This window comes from Oncorhynchus mykiss, chromosome 19 (assembly GCF_013265735.2).
Source record: "Oncorhynchus mykiss isolate Arlee chromosome 19, USDA_OmykA_1.1, whole genome shotgun sequence".
In the NCBI taxonomy this organism is placed as follows: Eukaryota; Metazoa; Chordata; class Actinopteri; order Salmoniformes; family Salmonidae; genus Oncorhynchus; species Oncorhynchus mykiss.
This window is the reverse complement of record NC_048583.1, coordinates 4,557,576-4,579,099: the sequence shown is the minus strand read 5'-3', so window position 1 is coordinate 4,579,099 and position 21,524 is coordinate 4,557,576. Positions and strand designations below refer to the sequence as shown.

The following is a 21,524-nucleotide window of genomic DNA, read 5'->3' as shown; positions in this document are numbered from 1 at the left end:
GTCCTGGCTGGTTATACAGTAACATGTCCTGTCTGGTTATACAGTAACATGTCCTGTCTGGCTATACAGTAACATGTCCTGTTTGGTTATACAGTAACATGTCCTGTCTGGTTATACAGTAACATGTCCTGTCTGGTTATACAGTAACATGTCCTGTCTGGTTATACAGTAACATGTCCTGCCTGGTTATACAGTAACATGTCCTGTCTGGTTATACAGTAACATTTCATGTCTGGTTATACAGTAACATGTCATAGCTGATTATACAATAACATGCCCTGGCTGGTTATACAATAACATGTCCTGGCTGGTTATACAGTAACATGTCCTGTCTGGTTATACAGTAACATGTCCTGTCTGGTTATACAGTAACATGTCCTGTCTGGTTATACAGTAACATGTCCTGGCTGGTTATACAGTAACATATCCTGGTTATACAATAACATGCCCTGGCTGGTTATACAGTAACATGTCCTGTCTGGTTATACAGTAACATATCCTGGCTGGTTATACAGTAACATATCCTGTCTGGTTATACAGTAACATGTCATAGCTGATTATACAATAACATGCCCTGGCTGGTTATACAGTAACATATCCTGTCTGGTTATACAGTAACATATCCTGGCTGGTTTTACAGTAACATGTCCTGTCTGGTTATACAGTAACATATCCTGGCTGGTTATACAGTAACATTTCCTGACTGGTTATACAATAACATTCCCTGGCTGGTTATACAGTAACATATCCTGGCTGGTTATACATTAACATGTCCTGGCTGGTTATACAGTAACATATCCTGGCTGGTTATACAGTAACATGTCCTGGCTGGTTATACAGTAACATGTCCTGGCTGGTTATACAGTAACATGTCCTGGCTGGTTATACAGTAACATGTCCTGGCTGGATATAGAGTAACATATGCTGGCTGGTTATACAGTAACATATCCTGGCTGGTTATACAGTAACATGTCCTGGCTGGTTATACAGTAACATATCCTGGCTGGTTATACAGTAACATGTCCTGGCTGGTTATACAGTAACATGTCCTGGCTGGATATAGAGTAACATATGCTGGCTGGTTATACAGTAACATATCCTGGCTGGTTATACAGTAACATGTCCTGGCTGGTTATACAGTAACATATCCTGGCTGGTTATACAGTAACATGTCCTGGCTGGTTATACAGTAACATGTCCTGGCTGGTTATACAGTAACATGTCCTGGCTGGTTATACAGTAACATGTTCTGGCTGGTTATACAATAACATGCCCTGGCTGGTTATACAGTAACATATCCTGGCTGGTTATACATTAACATGTCCTGGCTGGTTATACAGTAACATATCCTGGCTGGTTATACAGTAACATGTCCTGGCTGGTTATACAGTAACATGTCCTGGCTGGTTATACAGTAACATGTCCAGGCTGGTTATACAGTAACATGTCCTGGCTGGTTATACAGTAACATATCCTGGCTGGTTATACAGTAACATGTCCTGGCTGGTTATACAGTAACATGTCCTGGCTGGTTATACAGTAACATGTTCTGGCTGGTTATACAGTAACATGTCCTGGCTGGATATAGAGTAACATATCCTGGCTGGTTATACAGTAACATGTCCTGGCTGGTTATACAGTAACATGTCCTGGCTGGTTATACAGTAACATATCATCCTCCAAGCACCAGGCCTCCTGTAGGTCTCCCCAGCCTGGTGGGTCCTGTGGCAGCCCCACTAACCAGGCTGTCTCTCCGTCTCCTCCCTCCAGGTCCTCCCGGCTGTCCTGAGCAGCCAGAGCTTCCCGTCTGTCCTGAGCTGCCAGAGCCGCCCGTCTGTCCTGAGCTGCCAGAGCCGCCCGTCTGTCCTGAGCTGCCAGAGCCGCCCGTCTGTCCTGAGCTGCCAGAGCCGCCCGTCTGTCCTGAGCTGCCAGAGCTTCCCGTCTGTCCTAAACTGCCAGAGCCGCTCGTCAGTCAGGAGCTGTCACGTTCTGACCTTAGTTCCTTTGTTATGTCTTTGTTTTAGTTTGGTCAGGGCGTGAGTTGGGGTGGGTAGTCCATGGCCTTTTTTCTATGTTGTGTTTATGTGATTGGCCTGGTATGGTTCTCAATCAGGGAAAGGTGTCGTTCATTGTCTCTGATTGAGAATGGTACTTAGGTAGCCTTTTCCCACCTGTGTTTTGTGGGTGACTATGTTCTGTTTAGTATTTTCTGCACCTTTCAGGACTGTTTCGGTTTTCGTTTATTTCAGGTTGTTATTTTGTATTTTCAGTGTTCAGTAAAATAAACATCATGAACACATACAACGCTGCGCATTGGTCCGCCATTTCATGCTCCTCGTCAGAGGAGGACGAAGAAAACCGTTAGGGTATGATTACCTTTCTAACTGACACCTAATGGTAATATCTACTGTATGATTACCTTTCTGTCTGACTCCTAATAGTAATATATAATGGTAAAACTCTGGAACAAGTTATTCCTTTTATCCTCAGAATCTGTGATTTCTCTGTTATCTACACAGTATAAACACAGAGTTACTAGGTAAAACACCAGGTAAATAGGCCTAATAACCAGCACGTCTTACAACTAGGTGATAATCAATGAACTTGGACACAAACTCACAGTAGACAGACAGGCCTATGATCCCAGCCAGTTGAACACACAGCAGCCCCAGAAACACTGCAGCAACTAGGAAGGGTCTCTTCCCTGATCTATTAGGCTCTGTGGAAACAAACAAGATACTTTTACATTGTTATTTGGTGAGTGTGTGTGTGTGTGTGTGTGTGTGTGTGTGTGTGTGTGTGTGTGTGTGTGTGTGTGTGTGTGTGTGTGTGTGTGTGTGTGTGTGTGTGTGTGTGTGTGTGTGTGTGTGTGTGTGTGTGTGTGTGTGTGTGTGTGTGTGAGAGAGAGAGAGAATAAAGGAGGAAGTTGTGTGCTTCTGTGTTACTTGAGTGCTGGCCTCCTGGTCCATTATTAGGAGCAGTGTGTGCTGTCTCTTCTCTCTTGGTGCTGGTCTCACCATCTCTCAGGGTGTCTGCACTGACATAGATATCCACAATCCTCTCCTCCATCTCACCTCTGTTAAACTTGACCTTCTTTTTCATATCTGGTTCAGCATAGATGACCTTTGACATCTTTAACAATAACTGGGTCTTTCTTTCTATGTAGGTCTACTATACATGAAGTCTCTGCTTCTAGAATTAATGTGGTGGTCTTCCAACATGGCCACCAGGAGGCGTCGTACGTCAACTGTAAGACCTCTATACGTTAAGTCTCTGCTTCTAGTGATATCTCTGTCTCTGAGTCATCTGTGTGTCTCTGTCTGTGTGACTACTGTAGGTGTTAACTCTAGGGAAGTATCAACAAAATGTCACGGGTAGTTGTGGCTATGCTAATACAACAAAATAGAACAAGTTTGCATACTGTGTCTGTGCTTGTGTGCATGTGCGCATGTCTCTACATGTTCATCTTGTCCAGAGTATATCTCAACACAGTCCTCCTGTCCAGGGAATGGGACTTGCTATTTGTGATGATGGACAGGACACTATGATACCAGGAAGATATAGATCATAGAGGGGAAGTGGAGAACAAAGACTAGTTGTTAACATATATTAAATATCATATGTAACAGTGCCAAGATAATTCAGGGAGTTTCCAGAACTCCTCCTTCCTTTCACCTTTCTGCTGATTTGGACCCTCTGTTTACTCCCAAATATACATCAACATGTTCAGGAGATCCAGGACTACAAACATGGGTCATTATAATGTCCAGACAATAGATTTTTCACCACAAGATTACACCAAGTGGATATTGAGGGTGGGTATGCTTAACCAGTGAGGATCAACCTGATTGGTTGAGGAGTTTTTGAGTGACAGCTGGTTGAACCACTGGAAATATCCACTTCCATTTCCTCTTTTGGGACCCATATAAGGTAACAACAGTCAAATATGAGCATTTGATATTGTGCTCATATGTAACTTGACAACAAAGACTGACTGTTACATATTATTAAGTAACATTGTTTGATATCTCTACTACACTCATTGGTTGGTGATACAGTCAACTCCTATACAGTGTATGTAATGGTGGTTTGGTACTGTAGAGAATGTCATCACCAGGCCTCAATTGGAGCATGTAAATATCTGTAGAATATATTTTAATTGAATATTATGTAAATGCACAAAGTCAAATGTACTGAATTCATGTTGAATGAAGCTACAAGAAGCAAATTAAGACTTTTATTAAAATGATACCACAAACAAATACAACAATAGGTATGTGTGTGTGCGTTTGTGTACGTGCATTCATGTGTTCGAGCGCATGTCTGAATGAGGGTGTGTGATGGTGTGTGTGTGTCTGTGAGAGAGAAAGAGACAGACAGAGAGAATGAGAGAGAATGAAGGAGGAAGTTGTGTGCACTGTAAGCTACTGTATGTGTTACAGTATGTTGTCATGGTGATGTTAAAGCGATTTCTCACAAATCCAGTTGAGTTTGATGCCACATGATATGTCATACCATGCCTCCAGAGGACTCTCATTGTTACGTATCTGAACATAGTCCTCCTCACCATATTCTGGATTGCCATCACCATTATCAGGCTGATTTGGAGACCAGTACCTACAGGGTTAAAAACAGTCAGATATCATGGTTAATATCAGTACCTACAGGGTTAACAACAATCAGATATCATGGTTAATACCAGTACCTACAGGGTTAACAACAGTCAGATATCATGGTTAATACCAGTACCTACAGGGTTAATAACAGTCAGATATCATAGTTAATACCAGTACCTACATGGTTAATAACAGTCAGATATCATGGTTAATACCAGTACCTACAGAGTTAAAACAGTCAGATATCATGGTTAATACCAGTACCTACAGGGTTAAAAATCATCAGATATCATGGTAAATACCAGTACCTACAGGGTTAAAAACAGTCTGATATCATGGTTAATACCAGTAGCTACAGGGTTAAAAACAGTCAGAAATCATGGTTAATACCAGTACCTACAGGGTTAAACACAGTCAGATATTATGGTTAATACCAGTACCTACAGGGTTAAAAACAGTCAGATATCATGGTTAATACCAGTAGCTACAGGGTTAAAAACAGTCAGAAATCATGGTTAATACCAGTACCTACAGGGTTAAAAACAGTCAGATATCATGGTTAATACCAGTACCTACAGGGTTAAATTCAACTTTGTTGACTGCTACCATCAATAACAATAACCTGTATAGATAAACGTTGAATGAATTGATAATTGGCCCCTTATGGTCAGAGTAGTTATCATCTCTTAGTCTGTGGTCAGTGTTGGTCCACCAGTTGAGTATGAAGAACCTAGAGTATGAACAACACAGAGAATTGGTCCTTCTCCTTACACTGTGGTCAGTGTTATTATAACAGTAGTGTATTACCTTGGGTTGGTCAGTGTTATTATAACAGTAATATATTACCTTGGGTTGGTCAGTGTTATTAGAGCAGTAGTATATTACATTGGGGTGGTCAGTGTTATTATAACAGTAGTCTCTTACCTTGGGTTGGTCAGTGTTATTATAGCAGTAATATATTACCTTGGGTTGGTCAGTGTTATTATAACAGTAGTGTATTACCTTGGGTTGGTCAGTGTTATTATAACAGTAGTATATTACCTTGGGGTGGTCAGTGTTATTATAACAGTAATATATTACCTTGGGTTGGTCAGTGTTATTATAACAGTAGTATATTACCTTGTGTTGGTCAGTGTTATTATAGCAGTAGTATATTACCTTGGGTTGGTCAGTGTTATTATAACAGTAATATATTACCTTGGGGTGGTCAGTGTTATTAGAGCAGTAGTATATTACCTTGGGGTGGTCAGTGGGGTGCCGTCCACCCATCTCCAGGTCGCCTCAGTGACAGAGTCAGTCAGACCAATCCATACTCTCTTCTTGAGTTTGAAGAGAAACTCCTGTTGTTGAGAAAGATAAATAAATATGCATATACCCCTTGCACACCCATATCTTCTCTCTCTCTCTCTCTCCCCTCTCACTCTCTCGCTCTCTCTCTCTCACTCACCTGTTCCTTATCGCTGTTTATGATCACCAGGTCTGCTCCTCTCTCCAGACAGTCCTCTCTGCTCTCCTTCCAGGTTTTAGTCTCAGTAGACAGGAAGTACCAACTGGATTCAAACTTCTGCCAGCCTTCAGGACAGGTTTGTTCTACAAGATGAAAACATGAATTTCCTTCATCTTACCACACTGGATACTTAATGAAAGAATACAGACACACGATAAGGTGTGAAGGATTAATGTTAATAAGTTACTGTAGGTTTACTCACTGAGATTGGTAGACCTCCCACTAAGAAAATCTCTCTCAGTCTGTAGCTGGTCTCTATCTTTAGTCAGGTTGTTGTAACTGGACTGTAGCTGGTCTCTCTCTTTAGTCAGGTTGTTGTAACTGGACTGTAGCTGGTCTCTCTCTTTAGTCAGGTTGTTGTAACTGGTCTGTAGCTGGTCTCTCTCTTTAGTCAGGTTGTTGTAACTGGTCTGTAGCTGGTCTCTCTCCTTAGTCAGGTTGTTGTAACAGGTCTGTAGCTGGTCTATCTCTTTAGTCAGGATGTTGTAACTGGACTGTAGCTGGTGACCAATGTCTCCATCTGTAAAATGGAACAGTTTATCAAACATGTAACTAAAACACCATTAATGAGTAAGTATGATTAAGTAGCCTACTTAAGTCTCAGTGACAACATACTAAACTTACAGTAGACAGACAGGCCTATGGTCCCAGCCAGTAGGAGAACACACAGCAGCCCCAGACACACTGCAGCAACTCCAGAGGGTCTCTTCCACCACTGAACATGTACTGAATCACAAATGATTAAAGATCTTTGGTAATGTGTTTTACTGTTTCATCCAGGATTGAGACAAATAAAGCTAGAGTACTACAGGTTATCTCACCTGTAGTGTATTGTGTGTGTTATTTGTTTGTGTGTGTGTGTGTGTGTGTATGTGTATGTATGTGTGTGTATGTGTGTGTGTGTGTTTGTGCAATCTTACCTGAAACAACAACTCCATCTCTTGGACTGGACTTGAAGGCTCTTACGTTGGAATAATTTTGGTCATCAATGTCTGTGTTCTTCACTGCATCAGGCTCATCGTCTTCAAATCTATCTGAGATTTCATTGACTCCCTCTGACATCTTTAAACACTTGTGGTCAGATACAGTAACTTCTACTTCTAACCTCAACTCTAATGTACCTGTGTCTTCTCACTGCACTGTCCTACGTCTGTGTGACTTTAGGTAGTGAAACTCTATAAGTCAACCACAATGGATTAGAAACACTGGCCACCATGTGACCCAGCCTTAGTGTGATAAGATACTACATGATATGACTCTCACCAGTCTAAGTTATAATATAATACATGATATGACTCCCACCAATCTAAGTTTGATAATATAATACATGATATGACTCCCACCAGTCTTAGTTATAATATAATACATGATATGACTCCCACCAGCCTTAGTGTGATAATATAATACATGATATGACTCCCACCAGCCTTAGTGTGATAATATAATACATGATATGACTCCCACCAGCCTTAGTGTGATAATATAATACATGATATGACTCCCACCAGCCTTAGTGTGATAATATAATACATGACATGACTCCCACCAGCCTTAGTTTGGTAATATAATACATGATATGACTCCCACCAGCCTTAGTGTGATAATATAATACATGATATGACTCCCACCAGCCTTAGTGTGATAATATAATACATGATATGACTCCCACCAGCCTTAGTGTGATAATATAATACATGATATGACTCCCACCAGCCTTAGTGTGATAATATAATACATGATATGACTCCCACCAGCCTTAGTGTGATAATATAATACATGATATGACTCCCACCAGCCTTAGTGTGATAATATAATACATGATATGACTCCCACCAGCCTTAGTGTGATAATATAATACATGATATGACTCCTACCAGCCTTAGTGTGATAATATAATACATGATATGACTCCCACCAGCCTTAGTGTGATAATATAATACATGATATGACTCCCACCAGCCTTAGTGTGATAATATAATACATGATATGACTCCCACCAGCCTTAGTGTGATAATATAATACATGATATGACTCCTACCAGCCTTAGTGTGATAATATAATACATGATATGACTCCCACCAGCCTTAGTGTGATAATATAATACATGATATGACTCCCACCAGCCTTAGTGTGATAATATAATACATGATATGACTCCCACCAGCCTTAGTTTGATAATATAATACATGATATGACTCCCACCAGCCTTAGTTTGATAATATAATACATGATATGACTCTAGATCATGCTATATGATGTATGTGTGAATTCACTGGGTCACAATTTTGTATCTTCTAAAATAAATTTGTATCCTGTTAATTGACATATACACTACATATATCCTGACTGAGTTTACAGCACCCCCAGCCTTCAAATGGAGAGCACATTATGGCTCTCACTCTGTGACTGGTGGTGTGGGGGGAAGTTGCCCCTAGACACTGATCTTAGGTCGGTTTTGAATTTCCACCACAAATGGTTATGGTTAGGATTGGGTGAGATAACCCTGATCCTAGATCTGAACCTAGGGGAAACTTCCCTCTGTGGTGTGACCGGCCATCAATGTCCATCTACAGTAGGGGTCTTTTTTTATCTATGCTGACTGTGAAGAGTTACTCAGAATGAAAAAGCAGAAGTTCTAACAATATCTCTGTAGTTTCAGTTTGGCAGATTTAGTAGAACAGAAAGAAGAATAAAAACCCTTCACATGTATTATGACAAAAAAGTTCATATTTCCACCCTGTCTTTCAGTACAACATAACATATACATACATACTGGTTATATCTAATGACACAACTCTCTCTGCACTGATTCCACTGTTCCACATGACATCTACCTACATGAACTATTATACAACTCTATAGCTCTACTCTATTCCACAGGAGGAGAGAAAACATCACACAATCCTTTCCTCTGTCGGCATCTTAATCAGAAGATTTAAAGGGGGACTTTAAATATGTTTGTGTGTGTGTGCGTGTCTCTGTGTGTGTAGGTGCTTGTGTGTTTGTCCTCTCAGTACTTTTCTGATCTCTGTCAGTGACGAACTGCAGGCGAAACTGTTCTAAGTATTCAATCACATTCAATCAGGAAGCTGGTCGACCTGCTAGGACAGTTCTGCAGAATCTCTCCTTTCCACAATGTGTTCATGTTAGTTTGTAAGACAAACCGCTCAGACCACACAGACGTTTTTGTAAGAAGAGCAATTTTTGGGGATGTCTCATGTTCTGACAAACACCGCTATAGTATGACCACCTTCCACCACAGATGAGGAAGGGCGATATCGGAGGATGTGGTGGATTGAGACGTGGCCCATGCAAAAAATAGATATCTGCTGCTTGAACTGACAGATTTTGATGAAGATATTTTTATTGTGTTCTGGGGCGTCAGTAGGGGTTTTCTAACATTCTGTAGAAAGAACGATTCATATATTTGAAATGGAAATGATGAAATGCACCACATGCCGTGTGCACAAAGTAAAATGTACTAATGTAATGTTGATTTGTCAAACAACTACTGGTGTACAAGAAGCTAGAATCTGAGGAAATAACTACTGCTATAAAGAGGAAATAATATTGGTAATACACTAGTTTTTTTTCTCAGTCAGGTTGTTGTAACTGGTCTGTAGCTGGTCTCTCACTTCAGTCAGGTTCTTGTAACTCGTTTTTATCTTGTCTCTCTCTTCAGTCAGGTTGTTGTAACTGGTCTGTATCTTGTCTCTCTCTTCAGTTAGGTTGTTGTAACTGGTCTTTATCTTGTCTCTCTCTTCATATCTGTCAGGAACGGATATAACCCTGACCATCGAGGCCGAGGCTGCTGGAGCCACAGACTTGAACAACACATTCCTGCGTCTCTCCGTTGTAAGCAAGGTAAGGGTCTTGTTTCAAAACTCTAAAATGGCCTCCTTTTCTCATATCCTCTCAACATGATATGAAAGGAATTGGTTGTTTAAGCTACAAGTTCTTATCAGCTACATCAGTTGTCTGACTAAGCTCTCTCTCTCTCTCTATCTTTCCCCTCTCTGTGTTCCCCCCCTTCTCCGTCCCTCCCTCCCTCCCTACAGGAGACAGGTTTAACCACTCCCCAGAACGGGCTACCAGGCGTCTCCTCCAAGTTACCAGGGTTCTGGTCTAGAAGCACGATTACGATTGCTAATACAGTTTTGTTTCGGTACTGCAGTATAAGGGACGCTTGGCCCAGAAAGACAATTTCCATACACGGCCACATAGAGAAGTCAGATTTGAAAATGTGTAATAAGTCACTTTAGTCATCATCCTGACGGGTTGCATCACTGCATGGAATGGCAACTGCTCGGCCTCCGACCGCAAGGCACTACAGAGGGTAGTGAGAAAGGCCCAGTACATTACCGGGCCCAGCTTCCTGCCATCAAGGAAACCAACAACGACGAGACGGCCTACAGGGAGGAGGTGAGGGCCCTCGGAGTGTGGTGTCAGGAAAATAACCTCACACTCAATGTCCACAAAACAAAGGAGATGATCGTGGACTTCAGGAAACAGCAGAGGGAGCAGCCCCCTATCCACATCGACGGGACAGTATTGGAGAGGGTGGAAAGTTTAACGTTCCTCGGCTTACACATCATGGACAAACTGAAATGGTCCACCCACACAGACAGCGTGGTGAAGCTGTACCTGTAGTTAGTATTACATCCACCCAGGTCTCTGTCACCAACTCTACAGCTGTACCTGTAGTTAGTACTACATCCACCCAGGTCTCTGTCACCAACACTACAGCTGTACCTGTAGTTAGTACTACATCCACCCAGGTATCTGTCACCAACACTACAGCTGTACCTGTAGTTAGTGCTACATCCACCCAGGTCTCTGTCACCAACTCTACAGCTGTACCTGTAGTTAGTACTACATCAACCCAGGTCTCTGTCACCAACACTACAGCTGTACCTGTAGTTAGTACTAAGTCCACCTAGTTCTCTGTAACCAAGATGTAACCAGTATGTATATGTTATGTTGTACTAAAAGACAGGGTGGAAATATAAACTTTTTGTCATAATAAATGTGAAGGGTTTTAATTCTTCTTTCTATTCTATTAAATCTGCCAAACTGAAACTACGGAGATATTGTTAGAACTTCTGCTTTTTCATTCTGAGTAACTCTTCACAGTCAGCATAGATAAAAAAAGACCCCTACTGTAGATGGCCATTGATGGCCGGTCACACCACGGAGGGAAGTTTCCCCTAGGTTCAGATCTAGGATCAGGTTTATCTCACCCAATCCTAATCATAACCATTTGTGGTGGAAATGCAAAACCGACCTAAGATCAGCGTCAAGGGGCAACTTCCCCCTACACCACCAGTCACAGAGTGAGATCCATAATCTGCTCTCCATTTGAAGGCTGGGGGTGCTGTAAACTCAGTCAGGATATATGTAGTGTATATGTCAATTAACAGGATCACAATTTATTTTAACACATCCCAAATTGTGACCCTGTGAATTCACACATACATCATATATGGAGTCACACATACATCATATATGTCATATTATATTATAAAACCAAGACTGGTGGGAGTCATATCATGTATTATATTATAAAACTGAGAGGGGCGGCAGGGTAGCCTAGTGGTTAGAGCGTTGGACTAGTAATCGAAAGGTCCCCGAGCTGACAAGGTACAAATCTGCCGTTCTGCCCCTGAACAGGCAGTTAACCCACTGTTCTTAGGCCGTCATTGAAAATAAGAATTTGTTCTTAACTGACTTGTCTAGTAAAATAAAAATATAATGTATTGTATTATCAAACTAAAGCTGGTGGGAGTCATATCATGTATTATATTATCACACTAAGACTGGTGGGAGTCATATCATGTATTATATTATCAAACTAAGGCTGGTGGGAGTCATATCATGTATTATATTATCACACTAAGACTGGTGGGAGTCATATCATGTATTATATTATCAAACTAAGGCTGGTGGGAGTCATATCATGTATTATATTATAACTTAGACTGGTGAGAGTCATATCATGTAGTATCTTATCACACTAAGGCTGGGTCACATGGTGGCCAGTGTTTCTAATCCATTGTGGTTGACTTAAAGAGTTTCACTACCTAAAGTCACACAGACGTAGGACAGTGCAGTGAGAAGACACAGGTACATTAGAGTTGAGGTTAGAAGTAGAAGTTACTGTATCTGACCACAAGTGTTTAAAGATGTCAGAGGGAGTCAATGAAATCTCAAACAGATTTGAAGATGATGAGCCTGATGCAGTGAAGAACACAGACATTGATGACCAAAATTATTCCAACGTAAGAGCCTTCAAGTCCAGTCCAAGAGATGGAGTTGTTGTTTCAGGTAAGATTGCACACACACACACACACACACACATACACACACATACACACACACACACACACACAAACAAATAACACACACAATACACTCTAGCTTTACACACACACACATACACACACATACACACACATACACACACACACACAAACAAATAACACACACAATACACTACAGGTGAGATAACCTGTAGAACTATAGCTTTATTTGTCCCAATCCTGGATGAAACAGTAAAACACATTACCAAAGATGTTTAATCATTTGTGATTCAGTACATGTTCAGTGGTGGAAGAGACCCTCTGGAGTTGCTGCAGTGTGTCTGGGGCTGCTGTGTGTTCTCCTACTGGCTGGGATCATAGACCTGTCTGTCTACTGTAAGTTTAGTATGTTTTTACTAAGACTTAAGTAGCCTACTTAATTTTACTAAATCATCAATAGTGTTTTAGTTACATGTTTGATAAACCTTTCCCTTTTACAGATGGAGTCATTGGTCATCACAACTTAACACAGATAGACCAGCTACAGACCAGTTATAACAACCTGACTAAAGAGAGAGGCCAGCTACAGTCCAGTTACAACATCCTGACTAAAGACAGAGACCAGCTAATGACCAGTCACAACAACCTGACTAAAGAGAAAGGCCAGCTACAATCCAGTTACAACAACCTGACTAAAGAGCGAGACCAGCTACAGTCCAGTTACAACAACCTGACTAAAGAGAGAGAACAGCTACAGTCCAGTTACAACAACCTGACTAAAGATAGAGACCAGCTACAGACTGAGAGAGATTTTCTTAGTGGGAGGTCTACCAATCTCAGTGAGTAAACCTACAGTAACTCATTATCATTAATCCCTATCGTGTGACTGTATTCTTTCATTAAGTATCCAGTGTGGTAAGATTCAGGAAATTCATGATTTCATCTTGTAGAACAAACCTGTCCTGAAGGCTGGCAGAAGTTTGAATCCAGTTGGTACTTCCTGTCTACTGAGACTAAAACCTGGAAGGAGAGCAGAGAGGACTGTCTGGAGAGAGGAGCAGACCTGGTGATCATAAACAGTGATAAGGAACAGGTGAGAGAGAGAGAGAGAGAGAGAGAGAGAGAGAGAGAGAGAGAGAGAGAGAGAGGATATGTACAAGTGGTTTATGTATATATATTTATCTTTCTCAACAACAGGAGTTTCTCTTCAACCTCAACAAGGGCCTCTGGATTGGTCTGACTGACTCTGTTACTGAGGCGACCTGGAGATGGGTGGACGGCACCCCACTGACCACCCCAAGGTAATATACTACTGCTATAATAACACTGACCAACCCAAAGTAATATATTACTGTTATAATAACACTGACCAACCCCAAGGTAATATACTACTGTTATAATAACACTGACCACCCCAAGGTAATATATTACTGTTATAATAACACTGACCACCCCAAAGTAATATATTACTGTTATAATAACACTGACCACCCCAAGGTAATATACTACTGTTATAATAACACTGACCAACCCCAAGGTAATATACTACTGTTATAATAACACTGACCACCCCAAGGTAATATATTACTGTTATAATAACACTGACCAACCCAAGGTAATATACTACTGTTATAATAACACTGACCACCCCAAGGTAATATACTACTGTTATAATAACACTGACCACCCCAAGGTAATATACTACTGTTATAATAACACTGACCAACCCAAGGTAATATATTACTGTTATAATAACACTGACCAACCCAAGGTAATATACTACTGTTATAATAACACTGACCAACCCAAGGTAATATACTACTGTTATAATAACACTGACCACCCCAAGGTAATATACTACTGTTATAATAACACTGACCACCCCAAGGTAATATACTACTGTTATAATAACACTGACCAACCCAAGGTAATATACTACTGTTATAATAACACTGACCACCCCAAGGTAATATACTACTGCTCTAATAACACTGACCAACCCAAGGTAATATACTACTGTTATAATAACACTGACCACCCCAAGGTAATATACTACTGTTATAATAACACTGACCAACCCAAGGTAATATACTACTGTTATAATAACACTGACCACCCCAAGGTAATATACTACTGCTCTAATAACACTGACCAACCCAAGGTAATATATTACTGTTATAATAACACTGACCAACCCAAGGTAATATACTACTGCTCTAATAACACTGACCACCCCAAGGTAATATACTACTGTTATAATAACACTGACCACCCCAAGGTAATATACTACTGCTCTAATAACACTGACCAACCCAAGGTAATATACTACTGCTCTAATAACACTGACCAACCCAAGGTAATATACTACTGTTATAATAACACTGACCAACCCAAGGTAATATACTACTGCTCTAATAACACTGACCACCCCAAGGTAATATATTACTGTTATAATAACACTGACCAACCCAAGGTAATATACTACTGTTATAATAACACTGACCACCCCAAGGTAATATACTACTGCTCTAATAACACTGACCAACCCAAGGTAATATATTACTGTTATAATAACACTGACCAACCCAAGGTAATATACTACTTTTATAATAACACTGACCACCCCAAGGTAATACACTACTACTATAATAACACTGACCACCCCAAGGTAATATACTACTGTTATAATAACACTGACCAACCCAAGGTAATATATTACTGTTATAATAACACTGACCACCCCAAGGTAAGAGACTACTGTTATAATAACACTGACCAACCCAAGGTAAGAGACTACTGTTATAATAACACTGACCAACCCAAGGTAATATACTACTGTTATAATAACACTGACCACCCCAAGGTAATATATTACTGTTATAATAACACTGACCAACCCAAGGTAAGAGACTACTGTTATAATAACACTGACCAACCCAAGGTAATATACTACTGTTATAATAACACTGACCACCCCAAGGTAATATATTACTGTTATAATAACACTGACCAACCCAAGGTAAGAGACTACTGTTATAATAACACTGACCAACCCAAGGTAATATACTACTGTTATAATAACACTGACCACCCCAAGGTAATACACTACTGTTATAATAACACTGACCACAGTGTAAGGAGAAGGACTGATTCTCTGTGTTGTTCATACTCTAGGTTCTTCATACTCAACTGGTGGACCAACACTGACCACAGACTAAGAGATGATAACTACTCTGACCATAAGGGGCCAATTATCAGTTCATTCAACGTTTATCTATACAGGTTATTGTTATTGATGGTAGCAGTCAACAAAGTTGAATTTAACCCTGTAGGTACTGGTATTAACCATGATATCTGATCATTTTTAACCCTGTAGGTAAAAACATCTAATCACATTTTATTTGTCACATACACATGGTTAGCAGATGTTAATGCGAGTGTAGCGAAATGCTTGTGCTTCTAGTTCCGACAATGCGGTAATAACCAACAAGTAATCTAACTAACAATTCCAAAACTATTGTCTTATACACAGTGTAAGGGGATAAAGAATATGTACATAAAGATATATGGATGAGTGATGGTACAGAGCGGCATAGGCAAGATACAGTAGATGGTATCGAGTACAGTATATACATATGAGATGAGTATGTAAACAAAGTGGCATAGTTAAAGTGGCCAGTGATACATGTATTTCATAAGGATGCAGTAGATGATATAGAGTACAGTATATACGTATACATATGAGATGAATAATGTAGGGTAAGTAAACATTATATTAGGTAGCATTGTTTAAAGTAGCAAGTGATATATTTTACATCATTTCCCATCAATTCCCATTATTAAAGTGGATGGAGTTGAGTCAGTGTGTTGGCAGCAGCCACTCAATGTTAGTGATGGCTGTTTAACAGTCTGATGGCCTTGAGATAGAAGCTGTTTTTCAGTCTCTCGGTCCCAGCTTTGATGCACCTGTACTGACCTCGCCTTCTGGATGATAGCGGGGTGACCTGGCAGTGGCTCGGGTGGTTGTTGTCCTTGATGATCTTTATGGCCTTCCTGTAACATCGGGTGGTGTAGGTGTCCTGGAGGGCAGGTAGTTTGCCACCGGTGATGCGTTGTGCAGACCTCACTACCCTATGGAGAGCCTTACGGTTGTGGGCGGAGCAGTTGCCGTACCAGGCGGTGATACAGCCCACCAGGATGCTCTCGATTGTGCATCTGTAGAAGTTTGTGAGTGCTTTTGGTGACAAGCCGAATTTCTTCAGCCTCCTGAGGTTGAAGAGGCGCTGCTGCGCCTTCTTCACGATGCTATCTGTGTGAGTGGACCAATTCAGTTTGTCTGTGATGTGTATGCCGAGGAACTTAAAACTTACTACCCTCTCCACTACTGTTCCATCGATGTGGATAGGGGGGTGTTCCCTCTGCTGTTTCCTGAAGTCCACAATCATCTCCTTAGTTTTGTTGACTAACTATTGTTGGTTCTTTTATTATTTTATTTATTTTCCTGACACCACACTCCGAGGGACCTCACCTCCTCCCTGTAGGCCGTCTCGTCGTTGTTGGTAATCAAGCCTACCACTGTTGTGTCGTCCGCAAACTTGATGATTGAGTTGGAGGCGTGCGTGGCCACGCAGTCGTGGGTGAACAGGGAGTACAGGAGAGGGCTCAGAACACACCCTTGTGGGGCCCCAGTGTTGAGGATCAGCGGGTGGAGATGTTGTTGCCTACCCTCACCACCTGGGGGCGGCCCGTCAGGAAGTCCAGTACCCAGTTGCACAGGGCGGGGTCGAGACCCAGGGTCTCGAGCTTGATGACGAGCTTGGAGGGTACTATGGTGTTGAATGCCGAGCTGTAGTCGATGAACAGCATTCTCACATAGGTATTCCTCTTGTCCAGATGGGTTAGTGCAGTGTGCAGTGTGGTTGAGATTGCATCGTCTGTGGACCTATTTGGGCGGTAAGCAAATTGGAGTGGGTCTAGGGTGTCAGGTAGGGTGGAGGTGATATGGTCCTTGACTAGTCTCTCAAAGCACTTCATGATGACGGAAGTGAGTGCTACGGGGCGGTAGTCGTTTAGCTCAGTTACCTTAGCTTTCTTGGGAACAGGAACAATGCATGTGGGAACAGCAGACTGGTATAGGGATTGATTGAATATGTCCGTAAACACACCGGCCAGCTGGTCTGCGCATGCTCTGAGGGCGTGGCTGGGGATGCCGTCTGGGCCTGCAGCCTTGCGAGGGTTGACACGTTTAAATGTTTTACTCACCTCGGCTGCAGTGAAGGAGAGTCCGCATGTTTTTGTTGCAGGCCGTGTCAGTGGCACTGTATTGTCCTCAAAGCGGGCAAAAAAGTTATTTAGTCTGCCTGGGAGCAAGACATCCTGGTCCGTGACTGGGCTGGTTTTCTTCTTGTAGTCCGTGATTGACTGTAGACCCTGCCACATACCTCTTGTGTCTGAGCCGTTGAATTGAGATTCTACTTTGTCTCTATACTGACGCTTAGCTTGTTTGATAGCCTTGCGGAGGGAATAGGTACTGGTATTAACCATGATAACTGATCATTTTTAACCCTGTAGGTACTGGTATTAACCATGATATCTGACTGTTGTTAACCCTGCAGGTACTGGTATTAACCATGATATCCGACTGTTGGTAACCCTGTAGGTACTGGTATTAACCATTATATCTGACTGTTTTTAACCCTGTAGGTACTGGTATTAACCATGATATCTGACTGTTGTTAACCCTGTAGGTACTGGTCTTAACCATGATATCTGACTGTTTTTAACCCTGTAGGTACTGGTATTAACCATGATATCTGACTGTTTTTAACCCTGTAGGTACTGGTATTAACCATGATATTTGACTCTTTTTAACCCTGTAGGTACTTGCATTAACCATGATATCTGACTGTTTAAACCTGTAGGTACTGGTATTAACCATGATATCTGACTGTTGTTAACCCTGTAGGTACTGGTATTAACAATGATATCTGACTGTTGTTAACCCTGTAGGTACTGGTATTAACCATGATATCTGACTTTTTTTTAACCCTGTAGGTACTGGTATTAACCATGATATCTGACTGTTTTTAACCCTGTAGGTACTGGTATTAACCATGATATCTGACTGTTGATAACCCTGTAGGTACTGGTATTAACCATGATATCTGTCTGTTGTTAACCCTGTAGGTACTGGTATTAACCATGATATCTGACTGTTGTTAACCCTGTAGGTACTGGAATTAACCATGATATCTGACTGTTGTTAACCCTGTAGGTACTGGTATTAACCATGATATCTGTCTGTTGTTAACCCTGTAGGTACTGGAATTAACCATGATATCTGACTGTTGTTAACCCTGTAGGTACTGGCATAAACCACAGCCTGATAATGGTGCTGGCAGACTAGACTATGGTGAGGAGGACTGTGTTGAGATACGTAAAGATCAGCGTCCTCTGGAGGCTTGGAATGACTTGTCATGTGACAGAAAAATCTACTGGGTTTGTGAGAAAGCTGTTTAACATCACCATGACAACATACTGTAACACATACAGCAGCACACAGTGCACGAAACTTCCTCCTTCATTCTCTCGCTAACTCTGTGTGTCTCTCTCTCTGTCTCTCTCTCACTCTCTCTCACACAGACATTTTCTCTCTATCTCAAACCCACACACTACCTCACACACACATGCACACACACTGCGTGCACACATGCATGCAAACGCATCTATTGTTGTGTTTATTTGTAGTGTTATATTAATAAAATACCTACTTATTTCCTGTTTGTAACTTCCTGTGTTTTATACCTCATCAGGTTCAACATGAATTCAGTACATTTGACTTTGTGCATTCACATAACTTCCAATTCAAATATATTCTACAGATATCTACATGCTCCAATTTAGGCCTGGTGATGACATTCTCTACAGTACCAAACCACCATTACATACACTGTATAGGAGGGGACTGTATCACCAATCAATGAGTGTAGTAGAGATATCAAAGGATGTTACTTAATAATATTTAACAGTCAGTCTATGTTGTCAAGTTACATATAAGCACAATATCAAATGCTCATATTTGACTGTTGTTCTCCTATATGGGTCCCAAAAGATGGAAGTGTAGTAGATATTTTCAGTGGTTCAACTAGCTGTCACTCAAAAACTCCTCAACCAATCAGGTTCATTAAGAGAAAGGGCGGCAGGTAGCCTAGCGGTTAAGATCGTTGGGCCAGGAACCGAAAGGTTGGTGGTTCGAATTCCTGAGACGACTATTTGAAAAATCTGTTGATGTGCCCTTCAGCAAGGCACTTAACCCTAATTGCTGCTGTAAGTCGCTCTGGATAAGAGCATCTTCTAAATGGCTAAACTGTAAATGTAGAGGAGAGCCCCAGGACTGTTATCATCTCATCCTCACTGGTTAAAACTACCCACCCTCAATATCCACTTGGAGCAGTTTGTAGTATCAAATCTATTGTCTGGACATTATAATGACCAATGTTTGTAGTCCTGGACCTCCTGAACATGTTGATGTATATTTGGTAATAAACAGAGGGTCCAAATCAGCAGAAAGGAGGAGTTCTGGAAACTCCCTGAATTATCTTGGGGCTGTTAAATATGATATTTAATATATGTTAACAACTAGTCTTTGTTCTCCACTTCCCCTCTATGATCTATATCTTCCTGGTATCATAGTGTCCTGTCCATCATCACAAATAGCTAGTCCCATTCCCTGGACAGGAGGACTGTGTTGAGATATACTCTGGACAAGATGATCATGTAGAGACATGGAATGATTTATATTGTTCTGCAGAAAATGGTTTAACAACAACCACTGTAACGATCTCTTACACTTACACATGCAAAGTAAGTAAATTTGTTCTATTTTATGTATTAGCGTAGCCACAACTACCATTTCATCATTTTGATACTTCCCTATAGTTAAGGCAACATTGTTGAAAATGTCTGAGGCCATCTATACCAAGCCAGATTTGACCAATGTGGTTTGACAGAGGTGATATGGAGAAAAGGATGTGGATATCTACATAAGTGCAGAGGCCCTGGGGGGAATGGTGAGATCAGCCCTATGACACATCTGTCAGCTATGTGACAGTTACAACACCCTTACTGAGGAACGAGACCAACTACAGACAATCTTAGACAACCTGACTGAAGAGAGAGACCAGCTACAGACCAGTTACAACAACCTAACTGAGAAGAGAGACAAGCTACAGACCCTTTACAACACCCGGACTAATGATAAAGACCAGCTACAGATTAGTTACAACACCCTGACTAAAGAGAGAGACCAGTTACAGACCAGATACAACACCCTGTCTGAAGAGAGAGACCACTTACAGACCAGATACAACAACCTGACTAAAGAGAGACCAGCTACAGATCAGTTACAACACCCTGACTAAAGAGAAAGACCAGCTACAGACCAGATACAACAACATGACTAAAGAGAGAGACCAGCTACAGAGGAAGAGAGATGATTTTGAAGGTTGGTTCTACATCTCGACCAAGACTAAAAACTGGACAGACAGCAGATGGGACTGTACCAACAGAGCTTTGAGGCCTCATTTATCAATACTACTACTACCTAACCCATCATTTGTGTACACCCTGTTTTGTCCATAGTTTTCCACCATTTCAGTACGCTTCACTGCAAAAACTGCCAACAGAACCGGAGGAACCTTTACCGCCCGAGCCACCAACGATCGCAGATTCAGTTCTTCCTTCCCTGCCAACATCTCCAAGGTGACTGGGGGCGGTGCAGCCAACAGTACGGTGAGCCTCACGGCGCCCGCTAGCACCCCGTCAGGAACGGATGTACTGTAACCCTGTCCGTTGTCAGCAAAGTAAGGGTCTTGTTTCAAAACACTAAAATGCCCTCCTTTTTTCATATCCTCTCTCCCTCACAGCCACTGATTTGAAAGGAATTGGTTGCTGTTAGCTACCAGTTGTTATCAGCTGCATCAGTTATCTGACTAAGCTCTCTTGCTCTCTCGCACTATATATACCCTGTCCCTCTTCCTCCCCTTCTTAACTTCCTTCCTCCCTCCAGGTGACAGATTTTACCACTCTCCAGTGCGGGCTACC

General features: G+C 41.4%; 2 protein-coding genes across 2 annotated transcripts; one reads left to right on the top strand and one right to left on the bottom strand.

Moving 5' to 3' along the window:
• Positions 1 to 2,561: 2,561 nt before the first annotated feature.
• On the bottom strand, positions 2,562 to 7,356 carry LOC118941536 (C-type lectin domain family 4 member M-like). The gene is made up of 7 exons (XM_036955465.1): positions 7,044 to 7,356; positions 6,748 to 6,849; positions 6,326 to 6,643; positions 6,064 to 6,206; positions 5,853 to 5,956; positions 4,568 to 4,617; positions 2,562 to 2,719 (listed from the first exon to the last, which is right to left on the bottom strand). Exons 1-7 carry the CDS (start codon positions 7,183 to 7,185, stop codon positions 2,562 to 2,564), a joined length of 1,017 nt encoding a protein of 338 aa, XP_036811360.1. The 5' UTR covers positions 7,186 to 7,356.
• Positions 7,357 to 12,894: 5,538 nt separating this feature from the next.
• Positions 12,895 to 21,263, top strand: LOC118941535 (C-type lectin domain family 4 member M-like). Its single transcript, XM_036955464.1, has 5 exons — positions 12,895 to 13,261; positions 13,373 to 13,509; positions 13,620 to 13,723; positions 18,785 to 18,858; positions 21,079 to 21,263. The coding sequence occupies exons 1-5, from the start codon at positions 12,895 to 12,897 to the stop codon at positions 21,261 to 21,263; spliced, it is 867 nt and encodes a 288-aa protein (XP_036811359.1).
• Positions 21,264 to 21,524: the final 261 nt, after the last annotated feature.

Excerpts from the sequence above, each read along its gene's own strand:
- LOC118941536 (XM_036955465.1), bottom strand. The coding sequence starts at position 7,185 with ATGTCAGAGGGAGTCAATGAAATCTCAGATAGATTTGAAGACGATGAG. Across the intron at positions 6,207-6,325 it reads TGGGAGGTCTACCAATCTCA|AACAAACCTGTCCTGAAGGC; the intron begins GTGAGTAAACCT and ends TTCATCTTGTAG. Across the intron at positions 5,957-6,063 it reads TAAACAGCGATAAGGAACAG|GAGTTTCTCTTCAAACTCAA; the intron begins GTGAGTGAGAGA and ends TCTCAACAACAG.
- LOC118941535 (XM_036955464.1), top strand. The coding sequence starts at position 12,895 with ATGTTTGATAAACCTTTCCCTTTTACAGATGGAGTCATTGGTCATCAC. Across the intron at positions 13,262-13,372 it reads TGGGAGGTCTACCAATCTCA|AACAAACCTGTCCTGAAGGC; the intron begins GTGAGTAAACCT and ends TTCATCTTGTAG. Across the intron at positions 13,510-13,619 it reads TGATCATAAACAGTGATAAG|GAGTTTCTCTTCAACCTCAA; the intron begins GAACAGGTGAGA and ends TCTCAACAACAG.